An 18542-nucleotide genomic window follows, 5' to 3' on the forward strand; every position below is an offset into this window, starting at 1 on the left:
AGAAAAGGCTGTTATAAACAATTATTAGTTTTTAACTTATATATAAATGTTATAACAAATGTGCTAGTTAACTATTGTTATACAACATTTATTAAAAATAAATATATTATTGTACTTAAATAATCTCTTCCTCTAGAGTAAATTGAGCAATGTCTTAAAATGGGACAATTTATAAAATCTATTAAAAGAAACTCAAAACATAAAAAAAAACATTTCATTGTCTATTTACTGTGCACAGCTTTAGAGTATGCTGAGTAACACTGATCTAAAACATACATTAATTAATTATTTAGCTATTTACTACAATAACAATTTAATCATCAACATCTATACCGAGGGCATGTACTTCATTCACGACACGCTCCAGGTAGCTTGCATCCGGGTAACCATGGTGTCCACCGAACCGTGACGTCTTGTGGCTGATGTTCCAAACCGCCACGTCGTTCAGCCTGGACACGGGGCATGTCCCCACACCGAAAGTCATCTTCAGCTTCCAAGCCTTCTTCAAAAACCCCAACACTCTTCTGCCCTGGTCGTTGTCGGGTAAAAACGCGATCACAGTGTCTCCCTGGTAACCGGCCCCCGGGTTTGGATGATGGGGTCTCTGGTTGCCGGGGAGCAGCTCGTACTTGACGACCAAAGTGCCGCATTCGTTATACCCCGCGCACGACATCCCCCGCTCCCTAGCAACAGACATGTACCCATTTGGACACGGTCCGCTGATGTTGTTGATGACGTTGCTGCATCCGGGGCACTTATTGTCGATGTCGAGAAAGTCATTCAAGCATCTGAAGTGGAACGAGTTGGTGCAGCGGGCGCACGTGGCTTTCGTGGACATTCTGTCGTTTACATTTTGCGCGCAAACAAGACAAGAACCGCTTTTGCTCTCATTTGCAAGGATTATCTCAACACCTTCAATGTTATCGCATCCTTCGAACATGTTGTCTTCTTCAAAGTTCGCAATTATTTCTTCGAACTTGAAGTTTTTTGTTTTGTTTTTCTGTCCATTTAAAACTTGTAATAAGTTAGTCTTTTGAGATGGTTTAGGAGTGCCAAATATGTTCAGTTTTTCGAACTTTTTACTTATCTGCCGTAAAATACCCTTTTTACGGGGAGCTTCATTTCTTGTAAGTGAAATCAGTTGGTCTCTGTCAGACATATTTTATAGATAAAATTTAAAGTTCTGAAAACATTCAACGGTATTTATAAAAAATATTTAAGATAGTTATTAAGTTGATGCTTTTTTGATGTAGTATTGATCTTATTGCTGCTAAAAATAATAAAAAGTAGTATATGGAAAGGGCTAAATCTTCAAGTATGATAATAGTTTACTGAACGACGAAAAAAGACGCTCAAAATACTTGGTCCTAGGACCTGGTGCACGAAAAACCTTTCGGGTATTGAGTCGCACACCACGGATACCTTTTAACGTCTTGTTCAGGATGAAATACTCAATTAGTTGATAATTTATTGTGAATCTTGGTATGTAAATATAAATACTACTGTATGATGTATTATAATTTTAAAAGAATATTTCGTACCACTAATATAAAAACAAAAGGCATTAAGCACAAATAAACAAAACTCGATGAATCAAGCATCCATTTTCAAATGAGTTTTTTGTACTAATATCTTACACTTTTAAATTTTATTTTACAGACAATTATTTAGTTTAAAACCATGTTTTTCATAGAAAAATTAAATAATAACTTTAACTAACTAAACATTTTTGAGCACTTGTTAGCCATTCAAGTTGTTCTGGCAAAAACATGAAGGCTTGAAACTCAAAACTTTGTAGTAATCTTAGTCTTAAGCTAATATAATCATAAAAGTTTAGAACAGTGATATATAAATTCTTTTTTTATATATATTTCTTTAATATTGGAGGGTCTTAAAAATCATCATTCAATAAAACACAGTTACTTTTAAGTAACTAAATTTCAAAAGTGACCACAAGTTTTACTAGTTCTAGAATTTTTTTTTAAATATATAACCTTGCAAATACTATACTTAGAAAAACTGTCTAAAAGTTTACAATATATCCACTTATCTTATAGATTTTTGAGGTCTCTTAATTTGCCAAAGTTAGTTTAATACTTACTGCCAGTATAGAGCAAATGAGAGAGACAAAGCAAAGTGCTCTATAAAAAGCTGGATTTAATGACTTGGATTTTGTATAATTTTTTTCATTAAACAACAGTATAAGAAAGAGTTGCTATCGTGTTTTACTTATTTGCTATAATTTACCTCATTTTTACAGTATTTTTATATCTCTTTATAGATTAATGTAATATAAAACAGGTTTCTGAAATAAAATAAAATAGTAGTTTAATCTTGTAGCTTGCTATAAACATTGTTATTGAAATGGAATTACACTTCTTAAAAAACTGCTTTAATCTCTGAAATATCATGAAGCTTTACAAAAAAATTTAGTATTGTTATAAAACTTTTGAATAATTACTTTTTTTGAGTGATTAGCTAGCAATATAAACATGAATTTTTTTTTTATAAAATAGTTAATAATAAGATATACAATTGATTTTTATTTTAAATAATCTACATGAAAAACTTAAGGAAGGAAAGCACTTTTTATTTATTAAACTATAAGAAAATCATTTTATATTATTGGTGCTTAAAAAAATTGACTATGTAAACAGTAATAAAAACTTTAAGTTTTCACTAAAAAGTTTATTTTACTTATTTCTAAATACTTTATTTTTACCTTCCTTCTTTTCAGTTAAGTTTTGATTGTTTAACTTAATTTTTCTTCTTTGTGGTTTTAACTATAAGTTATTTAAAAACCTTATGTTTACTTCTGAAGTGTTTATAACAATTAACATTTAGATCAGGGTTTCCCAAAGTGGGCCAAGTGGCCCCCTAGGGGGCCATGACAGATACTCATGGGGCCACGAGCAGTAAAGGAGCCACAGGGGGGGCCACAGGGGCATGAGGCCATAACTTGAAACAAACTTACACTAGATATTCTTGAGTTGCAGATGAAGAGCAAAAAAAAAAGGTTTTATGTGTATTTTATGGTAGTTTAGAAACTTACACTAGATATTCTTGAGTTGCAGATGAAGAGCAAAAAAAAAGAGTAATCTTGTTGAAGGGGGCCATTGCTTTTTCAAATTCTTTAAAGGGGGCCATTTGCAAAAAAGTTTGGGAAACCCTGATTTAGATATTAGCTAGTTGCTATTTTCCCTTTTTAAACTTACTTGTTGAAATTTGAATTTACATTTATACTTTTAAACTTAACAACATATAACTGTAATGAATATTGAATTTTATGACTTGTTTATTTAAATTGGTCAAACAATAAAAACTTTTAGCCAAGTAAATGCAATGAACCAATGATGATTTACTTAAATGTTTTATAAAACTTAATATTGTTCAAACACATAAACAAAGTTCTCAAAATGTAAAATAAAAAAAATTGTGGACCCTTTTATTCAATAAAAAGTTTCCAGAATAAAAAGTACTTTACAACAAACTACTAAATTAACCAAGCTGACAAGTACCTAATCTGAATAAAAAATAAAACTAAAATAATTTAAAAGTTTAAAAGGCTCAAATAGGCATTTACAACACACAAGTAGTATTTCACTTTATCGTATGTTAAAAGTAAAAAAAAACTAAACTAAGAAGCTAAAGAAAAAGTAACCCAAGTTTCATTTTATGACCTCAATTTGTAGTGCAAGTGCATTGTAATAGAACTTAGAACTTTAAGATTTATAAACAAGATAAGATTCTACTAATTTGCTTAGAAGTTTTTAGTAACAGTTTTACAATTCAATTAGTTAATCATACAAACTAACAGAAATGTATATAATTTCATAACCTTCACTATACAAAACCTCATAAGTAAAACTTACACGAATATATTCAGTAAACACTGCAATTTTTTAGATACAAAACTTATTCTTTTTGTAAGAACTTTGTATACATTAAGCTGCTTAAGAAAAACTCATCATTTAAATCCACAACAAATAATTAACTTTTAGTTTGTAGAAAAAAAGGTTTCCTCTTACCTACTAAACCAATATTTCTTATTAACATTAGATTTTTTTATTCATACAAATTTAGCAGGGTTGCCAAAGGTTTTTTGTAAATTTCTTCCAGGCTTTCTGAATTTCTTCCAGTATCTTCTGAAAGATACTTCAAATGTTGTTTTTAATGAAAAATAAAATATAATACAAAAAATATTTTTCTTTATGATAGATTTTTCGTATCTAATCGAAATTTCGTAACTTCACATGTTAAAATAGTCTAAAATTCCAGATTTTTTTAGTTTTTTTTGCCAAAATTGTCAAGTTCCAGTTTTTCAAGATTCTTCCAGGCTTGCAAGTTTTTTGGCAATCCTGATTTAATTTACAACTATCCTAACCTGTTCTCAAATTTATACAAACAAATCTTAATATGTGTCTACAAAATAAGTTTTTCAACGAAAGAAATACTTACTTATACTTATTATCACAGGAATGATAATTTTGAAATGTGTTACTTAACAGGGACTATAATTAATTTTCAATAGGTCTTTCATTCAAGTTTTGATTTAGGGGCGGATTTAGGACTTTTAAGAGGAGTAGTACATGTTTAATATGTCTTATAAAAGATCATTCACTTACTTGTTAACTATTACAACTCTTTATAAAATTAGACAAATGTTAACTATTATGTATAGTACTTTTTATTGTAAAACATAACTAAGTATTTATACACTTATTAATAAGTATATCTGTATGAGCTACAGTCTTCGGATTTTATTATTACTAAATAGTTACTAGTGCTAAATTGTTCAATTTTTTTTAAATATACGTTTTGAATAAAATATTATTTTTTAATACAACTTTTTTATTTATTAAAACGCTTTATATACAACTGCCATTTAAGCAGCTTTTGAATCAAGCGCACCAGTTGAAAAACCTTTTTGTTCTTTAAAAGCTTTTTAAATGCAAGTCTTGACTTTATTGTCTTTTAAACTTACCATATAACTTTCGCTAACAGCTGTAATTTGAATTAAAATTTCACATAAGATCCTCTCTTCTCTACACATAATCATTGCATGTAAAACAATTTGATAAATACAGTTGCGAGTATTAGCTGCTTGTGTTTATTTTAGCTATGTGTGCTGAAGAGCAAAAGTTCAAAATCAAAGATTTATGGGTATTTAATAAACGTTTTTTTTAATTAAAATTAAAATTTTTAATGCAAACGGATAATTTTCGACTACACTCTCATCGCAGCTATTTTAACGAATTGGTTAATTCTTGTTTAATTTTTTGATAATTTAATTTTATTATTTTTGTAAAAAATTAAAAAGAAAAGTGTAAAAAGACTTTTCTCATTTTTCGGTATATAAAGTACTGTATTTATTTTAAACTTTTGTTTAAAAATGAACATTTAATTGCTGACAACTGCACAATGTTTTACATCAAAATAAAGAAAATAGCATTTATATTTGTTGATCTAAAGTTTTAAGTTTTGATAAATCTAATTAGATGGAAAAACTGTAACTTTTAATTACAAGAAGTTCCAATAAGAGTTGGTTGAAAGATACGGTGTCTTCTAATTTCAATATGCAATAATTAAAACAAAAACTATTGTCATCTATATTGTATAAGTATAGTACAGTAACACCAAATAACTTAGTATATGTGTTTAAGTGAGCCATATTTGTTTGAAAAAAAAACTAAACGAATTTAAACACAAATGCCAAGCTTTATAAGAGAAAACAATAAAAACTAATCAAACATAAAATAATAACTTATTTAATGGTTTAAATATTTAGTGTTCAGAATTTTTTATTACTGAAATACTGGCAACTCTGCATAAAAGTATTTAATTAAAGTTACGGTTGACCTCTATAACTTGGTTTCCCATTAACTTATACAGCGACTAACTATTAAATGTATTAAAGTATAAAAGTAAATATTTCTTTTAGAGCTTGTCCTCACAGTGAGTTCACGCGAGCTTTTTGATGTGATATGAATAAAATAATTTTAAATTTTTATTTAAGCTTAAAGTTGGATTTATAATTTTTTTTACTTTAACTTTTCTTTACATCTTTTAAATCTTATATTTAAAAGAGGTTAAAAAATTAATGCTGAATAAAATTAAGAATTTATATTAATCAATGTTTCCGCCTAAAATGTACTTTAAGAAATATCCTCTAGTAAAACAAAAATATAAATCTAATGGATAACAATGAGTGTCTATTAAGCCCAGAGGTTTGCACAATCCACAGATTAAATAAAGAAATGAATCTTAATAATTTCAGGTGAGTACAAATTTGTACTTGAAATATTTAAATGTATATGAATATTTGGATATGGTTAACCTTAGGTGAGCACCAATATTAAATTGAAAATATAATACTTTCAATGTCTTATTTAACTATAATTTTAGGCTAAAAAATGATACTTTGTTTTAAACAAACTATATAAATACATAGTAAGAAGTAAATTAATATATTATAAACTAAAGTCTTTATTCAATTTTATTTTATAATATCATGATCAATATGAATTATTGTATTGGTATAAGCACTTTATATTGTAAAATAAAATAAATTAAATATATAAGTTTTTATGATATATGAGTTTGATTTTGTTCATGTATTTCTAAAAGATAAATTTTTAGCCTAAAATTATGATTAAATAAGACATTAAATTTATTATAATTTCAGCTGGATATTGGTGCTCACCTAAAGTTAACCATAACCTTAATTAGTTGTACATTAACTTAAGTTATAATTTCAAATATGTAAGTTATTTCACAATAAAATTAATGACTTAACTACTTCAGGGCAGATTTGTTATAAGTTGAATGCAGGTAATATTGTTCAACTTAACATTCAAAAGTATTTTTTTAAGCATTTTACAAAAACAACCAAAGCTAGTATTGTAATTTTACATCTTATTTAGAACTTTATTAGAATTATATAATTAATTGCTTTTTTTCAAACTACTTATGAATCTTTTACCCAAAGTTTTGGATGTTCAGTTGTGAATTTAAATGTTGAGTGAATTAAGTCTAGAGTAAAATTTTACTGTTTAACCTTTTGATAATGTGCTAAAGATATTAGCACAAGAAATTGCAGGAATTTAATTATAAAAGTAACATGATCATCATAGAATTTAGAATTTTCATTTAATTTTGGTAAAGTCAAAAATAAAAAAGGAACTTCACCAGTTATTAGCATGGTATAAGTTGTTTCAAACCACTATAGTATTTAAAATTCTAAACTGTGTGAAGAATAGTAAAAAAAGTGGTTGTATATAGTTTATCTCTTCTAACTGTAATATTTTTATTTAGATATTGGATTTTTAGAAATGTTTACCCATTACATTCTATAAAGCTAATCATGTTATTCTTACTATGCTTTATTGCCACAATACTACTAAAATAATGTTTATAGAAAAGTTGATATGATACTAAAGTAAAATTTCAGAGTTTGACCCTTTAAGTTTATAATTAGTTACCTTAAAGTTTTTACTTCAGTTGTCTTTTTAACTTAGTAACATAGTTTAATTTTTAAGATTACCAATGCTAAGATCTATTTTTTAATACTTTAAGTTAATTATGTAGTGTGTCATTTCAACTTTAAATTGTAACTTTTAAATCAACTTATTAGTATAAAATGTCAGTACTTACTCTAATATTTTTCATTAAAAACAACTTTGTATTTTGAGCTTAAAAGTTTCAAAATTTTGAGTAGTTCTATATCAAAATGAAAATAGTTCACTTATAAAAGAACAAAAATTTGCTTAAATACAACCAAAACTTCAACTATCTGTATGAATTTAAAAGTTCATAAAAATCAAAGGTTTGGTTTTAAAAAGTTAAATACAATTGTTTATTTACAGTTTTGCACTTGAACTGATACTAGTATTTAAAAAAAAGCTCAGAATTTAAATAGAAGTTAATGATTACTTTCTGATATGTTGAAAGTTGTATAAATCAAACTTTGCTGTCTCTTTGAGCTGTGACTTTAGATTTGACAATTTCAAGCTATTAAAATTTTTTAAAAGCCTTGTTCCATGGTGTCCTATTTAGTTTAAAGATTCTAGTAACAATATTATGATATTTAACTTTCTGAAATTGTCCTTGAGTTATGTCAATTATTTTTTGTGAATTTTTTGTCTTTATCTTAGTAGCTACATGAAAAACTTTTGATAATGTCTATGTAAACATACAGGGTTGCCACTTTACCTGGAAACCTGGAAAAACCTGGAATTTGACAATTTAGGCAAAAATAACCTAGAAAAAACCAGGAATTTGAGAAATTTTGAAAAAAACCTGGAAAAACCTGGAGTTTTGAACAAAAATCACGGTAAAAGATATTTGTTGTTGATAATTTACAATGAAATAAACTTTAAATAATTATGTATACAAAATAATAATCTTATAATGTTAGTATTATTTATTTAACTTTAACAGATATTTGTCAACTGAATATATGAACTGGTTTAATTTGATGTGCTGATTATTTTTCAAGTCAGTTTGTTTGTAATATTGAAATTAATAAAATATAGAATAGTTTTAGATGTAGATAAAGTACAGCGCAGTGATAATTAATTACACGAAATTATTGCAATGCAGATTTTATGTTGTTAACAGTTTTAAAAACTACTTAAAATAATTAATTATCTTAATGTTTTTTATTACAATTTCAATAACATTTTATTTTTTTATAAATCTACATAGTAATAATTTTTGTGTGATATATGAATGATTGCTATAACCCGAACCTGAGACAATCTATTTGTTAGTAAAAACAATTTCTTGCAGTTACTTTGTAAAAAACAATTTTATAATTTTTTTGCAGGACTTCTGCAAGTACATGGTTGTGTTTTGTTGTGATGAAATAGAAAAGTATTAGAAAGGTGAGGTATCACAATAAATTATTTAGTAATATATTATTTAAGAAAAAGTCCTTCAAGCATATTAGTATGTATTTAGCGTAATTATTTACAAAGTTGGTAAATGAATATCAGTATGTTTTGACAAAAAATAAATTTAATTTCATTTTTTTCTACTAATTGATTGTTATAACAAGTTTACTTAAAAAGTTATTGTATTCTTGGCTATCAACTGTCAGACCAATCACAAATAAAATTCTGCTTAAAAATAACTTCAATCAATTCGATTGCAGTTAAATAAAGCAAGATACATAAATAAATATATGAGTTCTCAATTTATTATGAATATTTTTTATTAAACATCCACAAAATGTTGAAGTTTTATGTAATCCTTATTTAAGTCTAATTAAAGCAGATGTAATTAACTTTGCTAAAATACAAATAATTAGCTTATTTTTTAATTTTTAGCTTTAATTTTTGAAATAAGGAAACAAATAAAATTAGTAGCTTATCAAAAATACTTTAAGCAGATTATCTTCAATCATATACTATGGTTTCAATCAGAAAAAAGAGCTGCCTATTGCACTTACACAACAAAACTGGAAATATCAACAAGTAAGTTTTAATAACTAAATGTATCTATATATTGCTGCCAGCTGAAATGATGAATTTGTCATGCTAATACTGATAACTCTACAGTTTTATTACTGTTTTATTGTTAAATGAGTTAAAATCTTCTCAACCACTGACTTCAGCTGTATTTTAAATATTTCATGAGATTAATTTTAAATATAAATGATAAGTTTGAACTATTTATTTTAAGGTTTGTCAAATTGCACCAAGAAAAGTCAACTTCTCCACCATTGGATAAATTTAGATCAAAATCAAATGTAAATGTTTTTTTATTGAAACCATATGTTAGTTTGAAATTGTCAATTTTATAAGAATTTGTCTTGTTATATGGAAATTTAAGTTAAGATTTAAAAAATCTAAAGTTTTATTTCTTATGATCTATTAGTAATTAAAAAAGTTTTTACAAAGATGTGTAGACAACATTAAAATATAGTTGATAAATAATGAATTTTTATTATTATTGAGCAGTTTGTTTATGATGAAACTTAGGACGGTATCAGATATTAATTGATGATAATTATCTTCTGAAACAAACTTTAAATATTCATGATTATAAACAAATAAAGAAATATGTTTGTATAATTTATTTAAACTTTACAGGAATTTTTCCACAGAAATACTTTAACTGATGTTTTCAAGAGTGAACTTACTTGATCAAGTTAGTTGATATATATGATTAATATTTATTTAAGTATTAAATAATTGTAGATGATGACAAAGTACGGCGCAGTGATAACAAATTACACAAAATTATTGCAGTGCAGATTATTTTGTCAATAATATATCTTTTATTTTTTTATAATATGTTAAATAATTTTTTTAAAATAAATCTTCATTGTAATAGTTTATGTGTGATAACTTAATGATCGATTTTAACCGAACCTGAGACAATTTATTCTTTTGTAAAAAGTATTCTTGTAATTAATTCACCAAATTGAATTGTAAAATAAATTTACAGACTTTTCATTCCATGTTTTGTTATGATGAAAATAGAATATCAAAAAAAAAAACGAACAAGGTTAAATATTGAAATAATTATATTTTTAAATGAATAGAAAATATTAAAGTAGATATTAAATACAACATGATTACTTGAACAAAATTTATGAATATAAGTATAATTTAAAAATTAATAAGTTTGTGAAGGTTAAATATTTTTTTACAAATGTTTTGAAATATATCATGATTGTTTTAAAGATAAATATCACTCTGTTTTTACAATTTAGCCGGCAGTTTACTCACCAGTAACTACATTCTTGGCTATCAACTGTTGTACCAATCATGAGTAAAAATTCTGCTTGAAATAATTGCAATAAATTTGATCGCAGTTAAATACATATCTATATACTTAGATTTTTAACTTTTCAGCTTAAGTATTAATAATTATGTTAAAATTTCTATGAAAAGTTAAATATTTTAAATAAGTTATAGTTAATGTGAACAGGTTAACTGAATAGATTTATGAAATAAAACTAGTTATACTTCATTAAATGCATATTTTTAATAATTAATGCAGATACTCTCTGATTGGTTTCAAAACTCATTCAAAAAAGCTGATCACTGGACATTGGCATTAAAACTGAAAAAAACTTACAAGTTAGTTGTTAAATAGTTAATTTTACTTATATTTTGCTACAAGCTGGTATGATGAATTTGTCATGCTAATACTGATAACTTTGCAGTTTTATTACTGTCTTATAGTTAAATGAGTTTAAATCTTCTCAACCACTGACTTCAGCTGAATTTTAAATAATGTTTTTTTAAATATGTATAAGAACAATTTTAATATTTGAATTTTTTGAAGGTTTGTCAAATTGGATTTAGAAATATTAGTTTTCGAAAAAAATTCTGCTTGGAATAACATATAAATGTCAGCTTCAATATAGTTGTAAGTGTATATGCAAATAAATAATCTTTTAACAAGTGTAGATAATAAATAAATTATATAAAATAAAACCAAATTCGATTTTTATATTCTGAAATAAAAAATTTAAAGATTCTTATTAAACCTTAAAGTTGTAAAAGTTAATTAACTTCTTTATCTGTAATACTTAAAATACCTTAATTTAAACTTTGCATTATTTCAAATATATACAGCATTTTCTATTGTAAGCAGTTTGTTAATGATGATACTTAGGACGGTATCAGATATTAATTGATGATATTTATCTTCTGAAACAAACTGTAAATAATCAATTGAATATAAATCATAACTCACAGTACGTTCTTGACATTTATTTATTTTATGCAGGTAATTTTTAACTGAAAAAACAAATTTTCGTGTTTATCTTTGGAATGTGAACCGTCCACATAACTTGTGGTTTAAGCTCCTTCTTCTTCGAAATACTTTATGTTAACAGTTTTTAAATTTATTTAGAAATGTTTATGTTTTGTCGCTTTATGTAGTGCTTTTGTAAAGGCATTAGTTAAATTTTTATTGATTCCTTTAACGTGAATTTAATTGGTGCAATGAAATAAATTTTGTTGTTGCTACAAAGTGAAATACCTATGTTATTGGTTGTTATGCCTAAGTATAAAATTACAATATTGTTTAAAGTTACTAAATAAACTCTTTGTATTTTAAATGTATTAATAGTGTTTTGTAATCTTTTTTTTCAAATTAATGAAATGATTTTATATTGAATACAGCGCTTAAATCTTCCCAGGACACAGTTAACATTTGTTTGTATTATTATACGGTATTAAGTAATAAAACAATCAAATAATTCTTTTAGACACAGTTTTAAATTACTACATCTTAAAATATTTTTTCATTTTTTTAACTTTGTGACATAAATGTGTTTTGGTTCTAATAATTTATTTAATAAGGGTTTTGAATCAGAATGCGTGATAAACTTGTATGTACATTAAAGCTTTTTAGATTTTTCTGTTATTAGTTAATAAAACAATTAAAAAAATCAGTGAAGTGTTTTAATATATAATTCTAATAAGCTAAAAAGTTAATGTTAAAACTAAATTAAATTTTAATAATTGATAAAAAGCAATGAAAATAATTGAAGTATGAAATAAATTAATCTGTTTTACTGTGTTGATAATTTAATTACTTAAAAAAAATCAAATAAAGCATAGCTAGTTATGAGCTTATCTCCACACAATTACTCGATCGTAACATAAAAAATCTAAACAAACTTATATGTATGTATTTATAATTATTTTTCTCCAAAATTGTTTTGTAAATTTTATATTGTTTATTTTAGTTATTACATACAACTTTTCGCCTTGCTGCTAGCTAGATTTGAATATAACAAACGTATTTTTCAAAGTATTTATATAAAATTTTGTTATGTTACTGGTTTAATAATAACTTAAAAGCTTATGTAGACTGTAAATAGTGAATCACAGAAGAAATGATCACTGTGAGTCACTGATAAACAATTTTGTACAAAAAATTAAGTTAAGAATTAAACTAGATGTTTTAGTCTAAACTCTTTGATTGGTAAAAATATTTTAAAAGTTTTATTTGTATTCCTAGTTGCGTGACATATTAAAGTTTTTACAGCTTTAGTTACCACTAGTGATGTACCGGACCCACAATTTCGGGTCCGGCCGGACCCGGATCCGGACTTTTTTTTCAAATTAGAATCCGGCCGGATCCGGACTTTTTTTTCAAATTAGAATCCGGCCGGAACCGGATCCGGACTTTTTTTTCAAACTAGAATCCGGCCGGAACCGGATCCGGACTTTTTTTTCAAATTAGAGTCCGGCCGGAACCGGATCCGGACTTTTTTTTCAAATTAGAATCCGGCCGGATCCGGATATCAGACAAAAATGGCAATATCCGGCCGGACCCGGATAGTGAGTGCGGTGCATTACTAGAATAAACTAGCCTGAGTCAGAATGAGGTTTTTAGAAACTGAAAAAAAAAGAACTTTAATCTAATAATAAGTAGAACAGCTAGCCCCAAAGTTTACAAATTTAGGTGTTATTTACAATAAAAAATCTGAAATCAAGTTCTTGAACAAAATACACTAGAAAATTACAAAATATTCAAAACTGGATCAGCTCAAACTCATTCAAAATCTAAAAAAAAACTAGCCTGAGTTTTTATATAAAACTAAACTAGCCTGAGGCAGTCCAAGATTTTCTAAAATTCCCAAAAATTTTAAAACTAGTAGGGTTGCCACTGTTTAAGTCAATAAAACTAGCTAGAGTGGGTATAAACAAGCCTGAGTAAGAATGAGGTTTTTAAAAACTGAAAAAATTACTTTAATCTAACAATCAGTAGAACTGCTAGCAAAGGTTGACAATTTGGTAGCAAAGTTGTGGACTGATTGTGGTACACTTAACTTATAATACTACCCATCATAGTTAAATCCTACCTTATCTAATTAATATCTAACAAACACTAAATTCTAACTGAGACTACTTTCTATAATCAGACACGACAGTTTTGAGTGATGAATCTTTTATATAAAACACAACAAGAAATACTAGCATAAAGAAAATTATTAATTACTTTGGTAACACTTTAAAAACTGGAAGCTATTTAAATCTATATCAAAAGACTTAAAACAAAAAAATAAAAATTAAATAAAACTATTCGTAAACAAGAAACTGTAAAATTTTTAATAAACTATTAAACTATAAACCTGGATTAAATATTTAAACAATTAAACACCTGTTGAAATATTCTTTTTTAAAACAAAACACTACTTACAATAAGCATTCAAAAAAACGTTCAAGATATTTTCTTGCTTCAAGCTACACGCCAAACTAACTATCTGCTTACATATAAACTGCCTGTCATGTTCTGATGTTTTGTTGCATCAGTATTTAGTTTGAAACATTTCGTCATATGATTCTCATTGGCTCGTACATTCAACCGTATTAACTCTAAATATTCTCTGAGCTCAACTTATACTTAACTTAACTAACAATAAATAATGCAAGTATTCCAAAGTTTTCAATTTTATAACATATGTAAAGAGTTGCATTTCATGAAATGTTTATTTCATAGTTTAAATGTAAACAAATGTAAATTAGTCACGTTTAGAAAATGAGCCAATCACGGTAGGTGTTTAATTTTAACTGACGAAAATAACTCTTATTAATTTACACAGGGTTTGTTTTTGAAAAATACTTTTCAGTATGCTCTTTTTTACTAACTAGATCCGGGTCCGGCCGGATCTCTGTTAGGATCCGGTCGGACCCGGATCCGGACTTTTTTTTCAAATTAGAATCCGGCCGGAACCGGACCCGGACTTTTTTTTAAAATTAGTACCCGGCCGGAACCGGATCCGGACTTTTTTTTCAAATTAGAATCCGGCCGGATCCGGATATCAGACAAAAATGGCAATATCCGGCCGGACCCGGACCCGGATAGTGAGTCCGGTACATCACTAGTTACCACTGACTTAATATTATTTATTCTTTTTATAATTAGAGATTCATTAGCTGTGAGCCATTTAGTTTTGTGTTAGTCTTTTGGAACAATTTTATTTTAATGCGATCAGCATATGTGAAATTATTTGTTTAGATTTACATATACCAACATTAAGGTGCTTCTAAAAACGGAGACCTTTGAGTTTTCAGCTCTAAGTATTTGAATTTGGCGAATATAACGAAAACAACCTGTTTAAATTTTAGATAGTTTGAAGCTTTCATTCTAGCGAACTTTGGTTTTTCGCAATGCAAACTGTATGGGGCCCAAAAAATGCGTCTGTTCAGGTTTTTAGCCAGGAATTGTTTGTAATCAGATAACAATCACAAAAGCACATTGTGCACAATAAAATACGATTTAAATAAGTTTTATGGAGGCACGTTTTGATTTTTGAAAAAAAAACTGTAAATTCAAGAAAAATTACAAACTTGGTATTAAAATAAAATTACACTTAAAATAAAGATTGTTTTATTAAATACAAAAATTATATACAGTAACATTTGTTAATATAGTTTAAAATTTTACTGTTATGAAAGACTTTTTAGTAGCATTTCAGTATCTTTTAGATGCAACACAGTTTTTTACCTAAAACTTAACTTTATATTAAAAATTGACAAAAAAAAATTTGTTCTTTAGAAAAATGGAATAAATTAGAAAACCTGGAAAACAAAATACAAAAAACTCTTAGTACCTTGAACAAGTTATTTTAAAGAATATTTTTAACACCTTACAATTATTATTTAATTGTTTCCAATGCATTCAACTAGTCTAAAATCAAATATTAAAATTATCAGTATTTATCATGAGACTTCAATTATTATAAAAAATAGTGCTATATTATCAAATTAACTGTTATGAAATTTTTCCCATAAAACGTTTATTTAACTATAAACTTTTGTGCATTAATCAAAAAAAAACATTTATTTCATGATTTTTTTGGAAAAACTATGCTTTATTTTTCATATTAATAAAAATTTATCTTAAACTTAAAAACAAAAATAAATATAAAAAATAGTCTAATTTTACTTTCTTTATCTTAACTATTCGAAAATTGATTTTGCTTACTTTAATTAAAAAGAAAATTTTAATTATAAACACGTTAGGAACTTGTCACCGTTTAAGTCAGTAAATAAATACTCTAATTTACAGTTGTATACTAATAACTCAACGCAAGAGTACGTTACTAATTAGCTTTTAATAAAACTTTATTAAAATCATAACTAAATCATCAAAAAAAATTTTTAACTTTTTGTTCAAGAACTTGATGTATGAAAACCCTTTCCGTAATAACTTAGCTAATTAATTGGTGTACTACTTATAAAATTCGGACAATTCAAAATATTTTTTGAGATATGGCTTAAATAAGGTTAAAAAGTAGTTGTTTTTAATATTTTTAAAATATCTTTAAAAACATTTAAGATTTTGCAAAAAAAAATTGGCTTGTAGATTATAATAAGATCTTAATAAGTACTTTTTATTTTTTCAAATTTATAAAATTTTTTGAGATGTAGTCTATTAAATATTTTTTTAAGAACTTGAGTTGTCCGGATTTGAATTGTCATGTAACCATAACTAATGTTTAACTTATACTAAATTCTATCAATTGTAAATTGTCATATAAAATTTATTTTATAAAACAAATATTATCAGTTTAAAAAAAAAATTAATATTATAAACTTATTTTTTACTAAACAGTTAACAAAGACTTAAAAAAAAAACTAAATAAACAACTAATTTTGTAAAACACTTCAAAACGTAACCGCTAAAATAAAATCATCAGATATTCTGAAAACTTTTTTCAAAATATCTGCACATTTCCTGAAATTCCTCATCGGTCAGTTTCTTCAGCCTCTCATACAAGTACTCCATCCCCTCCTCCTCCGACTTGCTCATCTTCCCTCGACTTACCTTCGCCTTCATCTTGTTCCTAACGCGCTCGTCACACAATACTGCGTTGATAAACAACTCCACTCCGAGGGTAATCCCCTCGCTTCCCGCCAACCGGTGCATGACGAGATGACGTAGCACGAAATCGTCACTTTCGTCGCAGCTGTTAATCAGGTGGTGGTAGAAGTACTCCAATTGGTCCTCGTATTTGCGTATGTTGTACGCCACCGCGCCAAAGATCGCCTCCTCATTGGCTACCCGGTCGATGACGTCATTGAGAAAGTAACTTTCCACGTGGTCGATGACGTGTTTGAGGCTTTTGTTTTTGAACACGACGTAAGTCCTGAGGCTCGCGTTATCGCTCGCCAGCCCGTCGCTCTCGGCAGAACATTTTCGCAGGAACTTTCTGACTTGGTCGGAGATTTCGATCCTGATGTTGAAGATGAACAGGTTTTCCACCAGCTCCTTGGCCGATTGCCGGTCGCGATCCAAACTCATTTTGATTTTGTAAAATCTGAAGTTGTAATGATCACAATTAGTTAATTTAATTTTGCTACCTGGTCAAAATTAGGTATATTTTAACTTTCAGTAATTAGAAGGAGTTCGAATAATTTTTAAAATTACCTATGTTTTGTATTTTTACTGTGCCTATCATAAAGTTGAAATAGAATACCTAATTTAACTCTAAAGGAGTATTATATATGATAATATTAAAAATAAACAACTGTTAGATTTATTTTAAAGAAAATATCTAAATAGAAACAAAGCATAAAACTAAAAGTGTAACTGACTTGAAAACTTTCAATTATCTGAATTTAAGAAACTTTATAACTCAAAATAGTTAGTTTGTTTTAATAAACAAAACATATAAAGCAGATTACAACTTACTAAGGTAAACGTATTAAACTGCTTATTGGAAAATACAATAATTTGTAATCATAGTTTATGAAGCTTTTGAAATTTTGCTAATAGCACTAAGATAAAATCATACTATAATACATACTAAAACATTATAACACGCTTTTTCATTTTAGACCATAAAAAAACAAAGTATATTTAATGTATCATTTTAACAAATTGTAAAACTAAAATTAATAAAATAGCTATACAGATGGAAAAAATAAAAATTAAAAGAATAGTGTTGATATTTACTAGTAAGCTTTGAACGTAAATTAAAGTTATCTTTTCAAAAAAAAAAAACAAGTTGTTCTCTTTCGATAAAGATAAATAGGAAGATATAGTTTTTTTAATATTTACGTTTACAAAAAGAACAGAACTTTATTAGAGTTATATAAACCATATAAGTATCTTATCGTCTACTTCTAAGTAAAGAGGCTAAAACTAAACACAAAGTTTAAATATGTAAAAATAAACAAAACATGTGAAAGGAAATGTAATTATATAAACCTTTACTAACTAAAGGTCTACTCTTAAAACACAAATCATAGACTGAACTTAATTGATAGTTGACTTAACATGAATAAATTTTTTAAAACTCGAAAAAACTTTCTATGAAACATTAAAATAAAATTTGTGCAAAATAATTTTTTTATGCCTTTTAATAACCATTTTAAAGTATTTGAAACCGTTGAACTTTGTCCGTTCTAACTAATAAACATGTTATTCTGTATTTCCCGTAATATTAACATACAACTAATAATTGATAAACAGAAATTCGGAAAATTATTTTATTTTGTTTTTGTAAGGATAATCTTTTTCAGCAGTTTAACCAGTTTTAGCATTTACTAATACAACAACTT

At 26.5% G+C, this 18542-nt stretch overlaps 1 protein-coding gene, 1 long non-coding RNA gene and 1 other non-coding gene across 3 annotated transcripts; 2 read left to right on the plus strand and 1 right to left on the minus strand.

Annotated features, from left to right (window-relative positions):
• Positions 1 to 313: 313 nt before the first annotated feature.
• LOC145845197 (E3 ubiquitin-protein ligase DTX3L-like) lies at positions 314 to 940 on the minus strand. The gene has a single exon (XM_082952620.1). It carries the CDS (start codon positions 938 to 940, stop codon positions 314 to 316), a length of 627 nt encoding a protein of 208 aa, XP_082808746.1.
• A 5276-nt stretch (positions 941 to 6216) lies between these two features.
• LOC145844479 (uncharacterized) lies at positions 6217 to 12237 on the plus strand. Its single transcript, XR_014370286.1, has 10 exons — positions 6217 to 6277; positions 8440 to 8496; positions 8828 to 8885; positions 9392 to 9476; positions 9685 to 9778; positions 10095 to 10152; positions 10453 to 10512; positions 11011 to 11090; positions 11299 to 11382; positions 11746 to 12237. It is a non-coding gene; the product is annotated as an uncharacterized LOC145844479 (long non-coding RNA).
• Positions 9518 to 9617, plus strand: LOC145845307 (small nucleolar RNA U6-53/MBII-28). The gene has a single exon (XR_014370350.1). It is a non-coding gene; the product is annotated as a small nucleolar RNA U6-53/MBII-28 (small nucleolar RNA).
• Positions 12238 to 18542: the final 6305 nt, after the last annotated feature.

This window comes from Thalia democratica, chromosome 9, assembly GCF_965202585.1.
Source record: "Thalia democratica chromosome 9, ktThaDemo2.hap1.1, whole genome shotgun sequence".
In the NCBI taxonomy this organism is placed as follows: domain Eukaryota; kingdom Metazoa; phylum Chordata; class Thaliacea; order Salpida; family Salpidae; genus Thalia; species Thalia democratica.

Bases quoted from the DNA above. Each gene is read 5' to 3' on its own strand.
- LOC145845197 (XM_082952620.1), bottom strand. From the start codon at position 940: ATGTTCGAAGGATGCGATAACATTGAAGGTGTTGAGATAATCCTTGCA.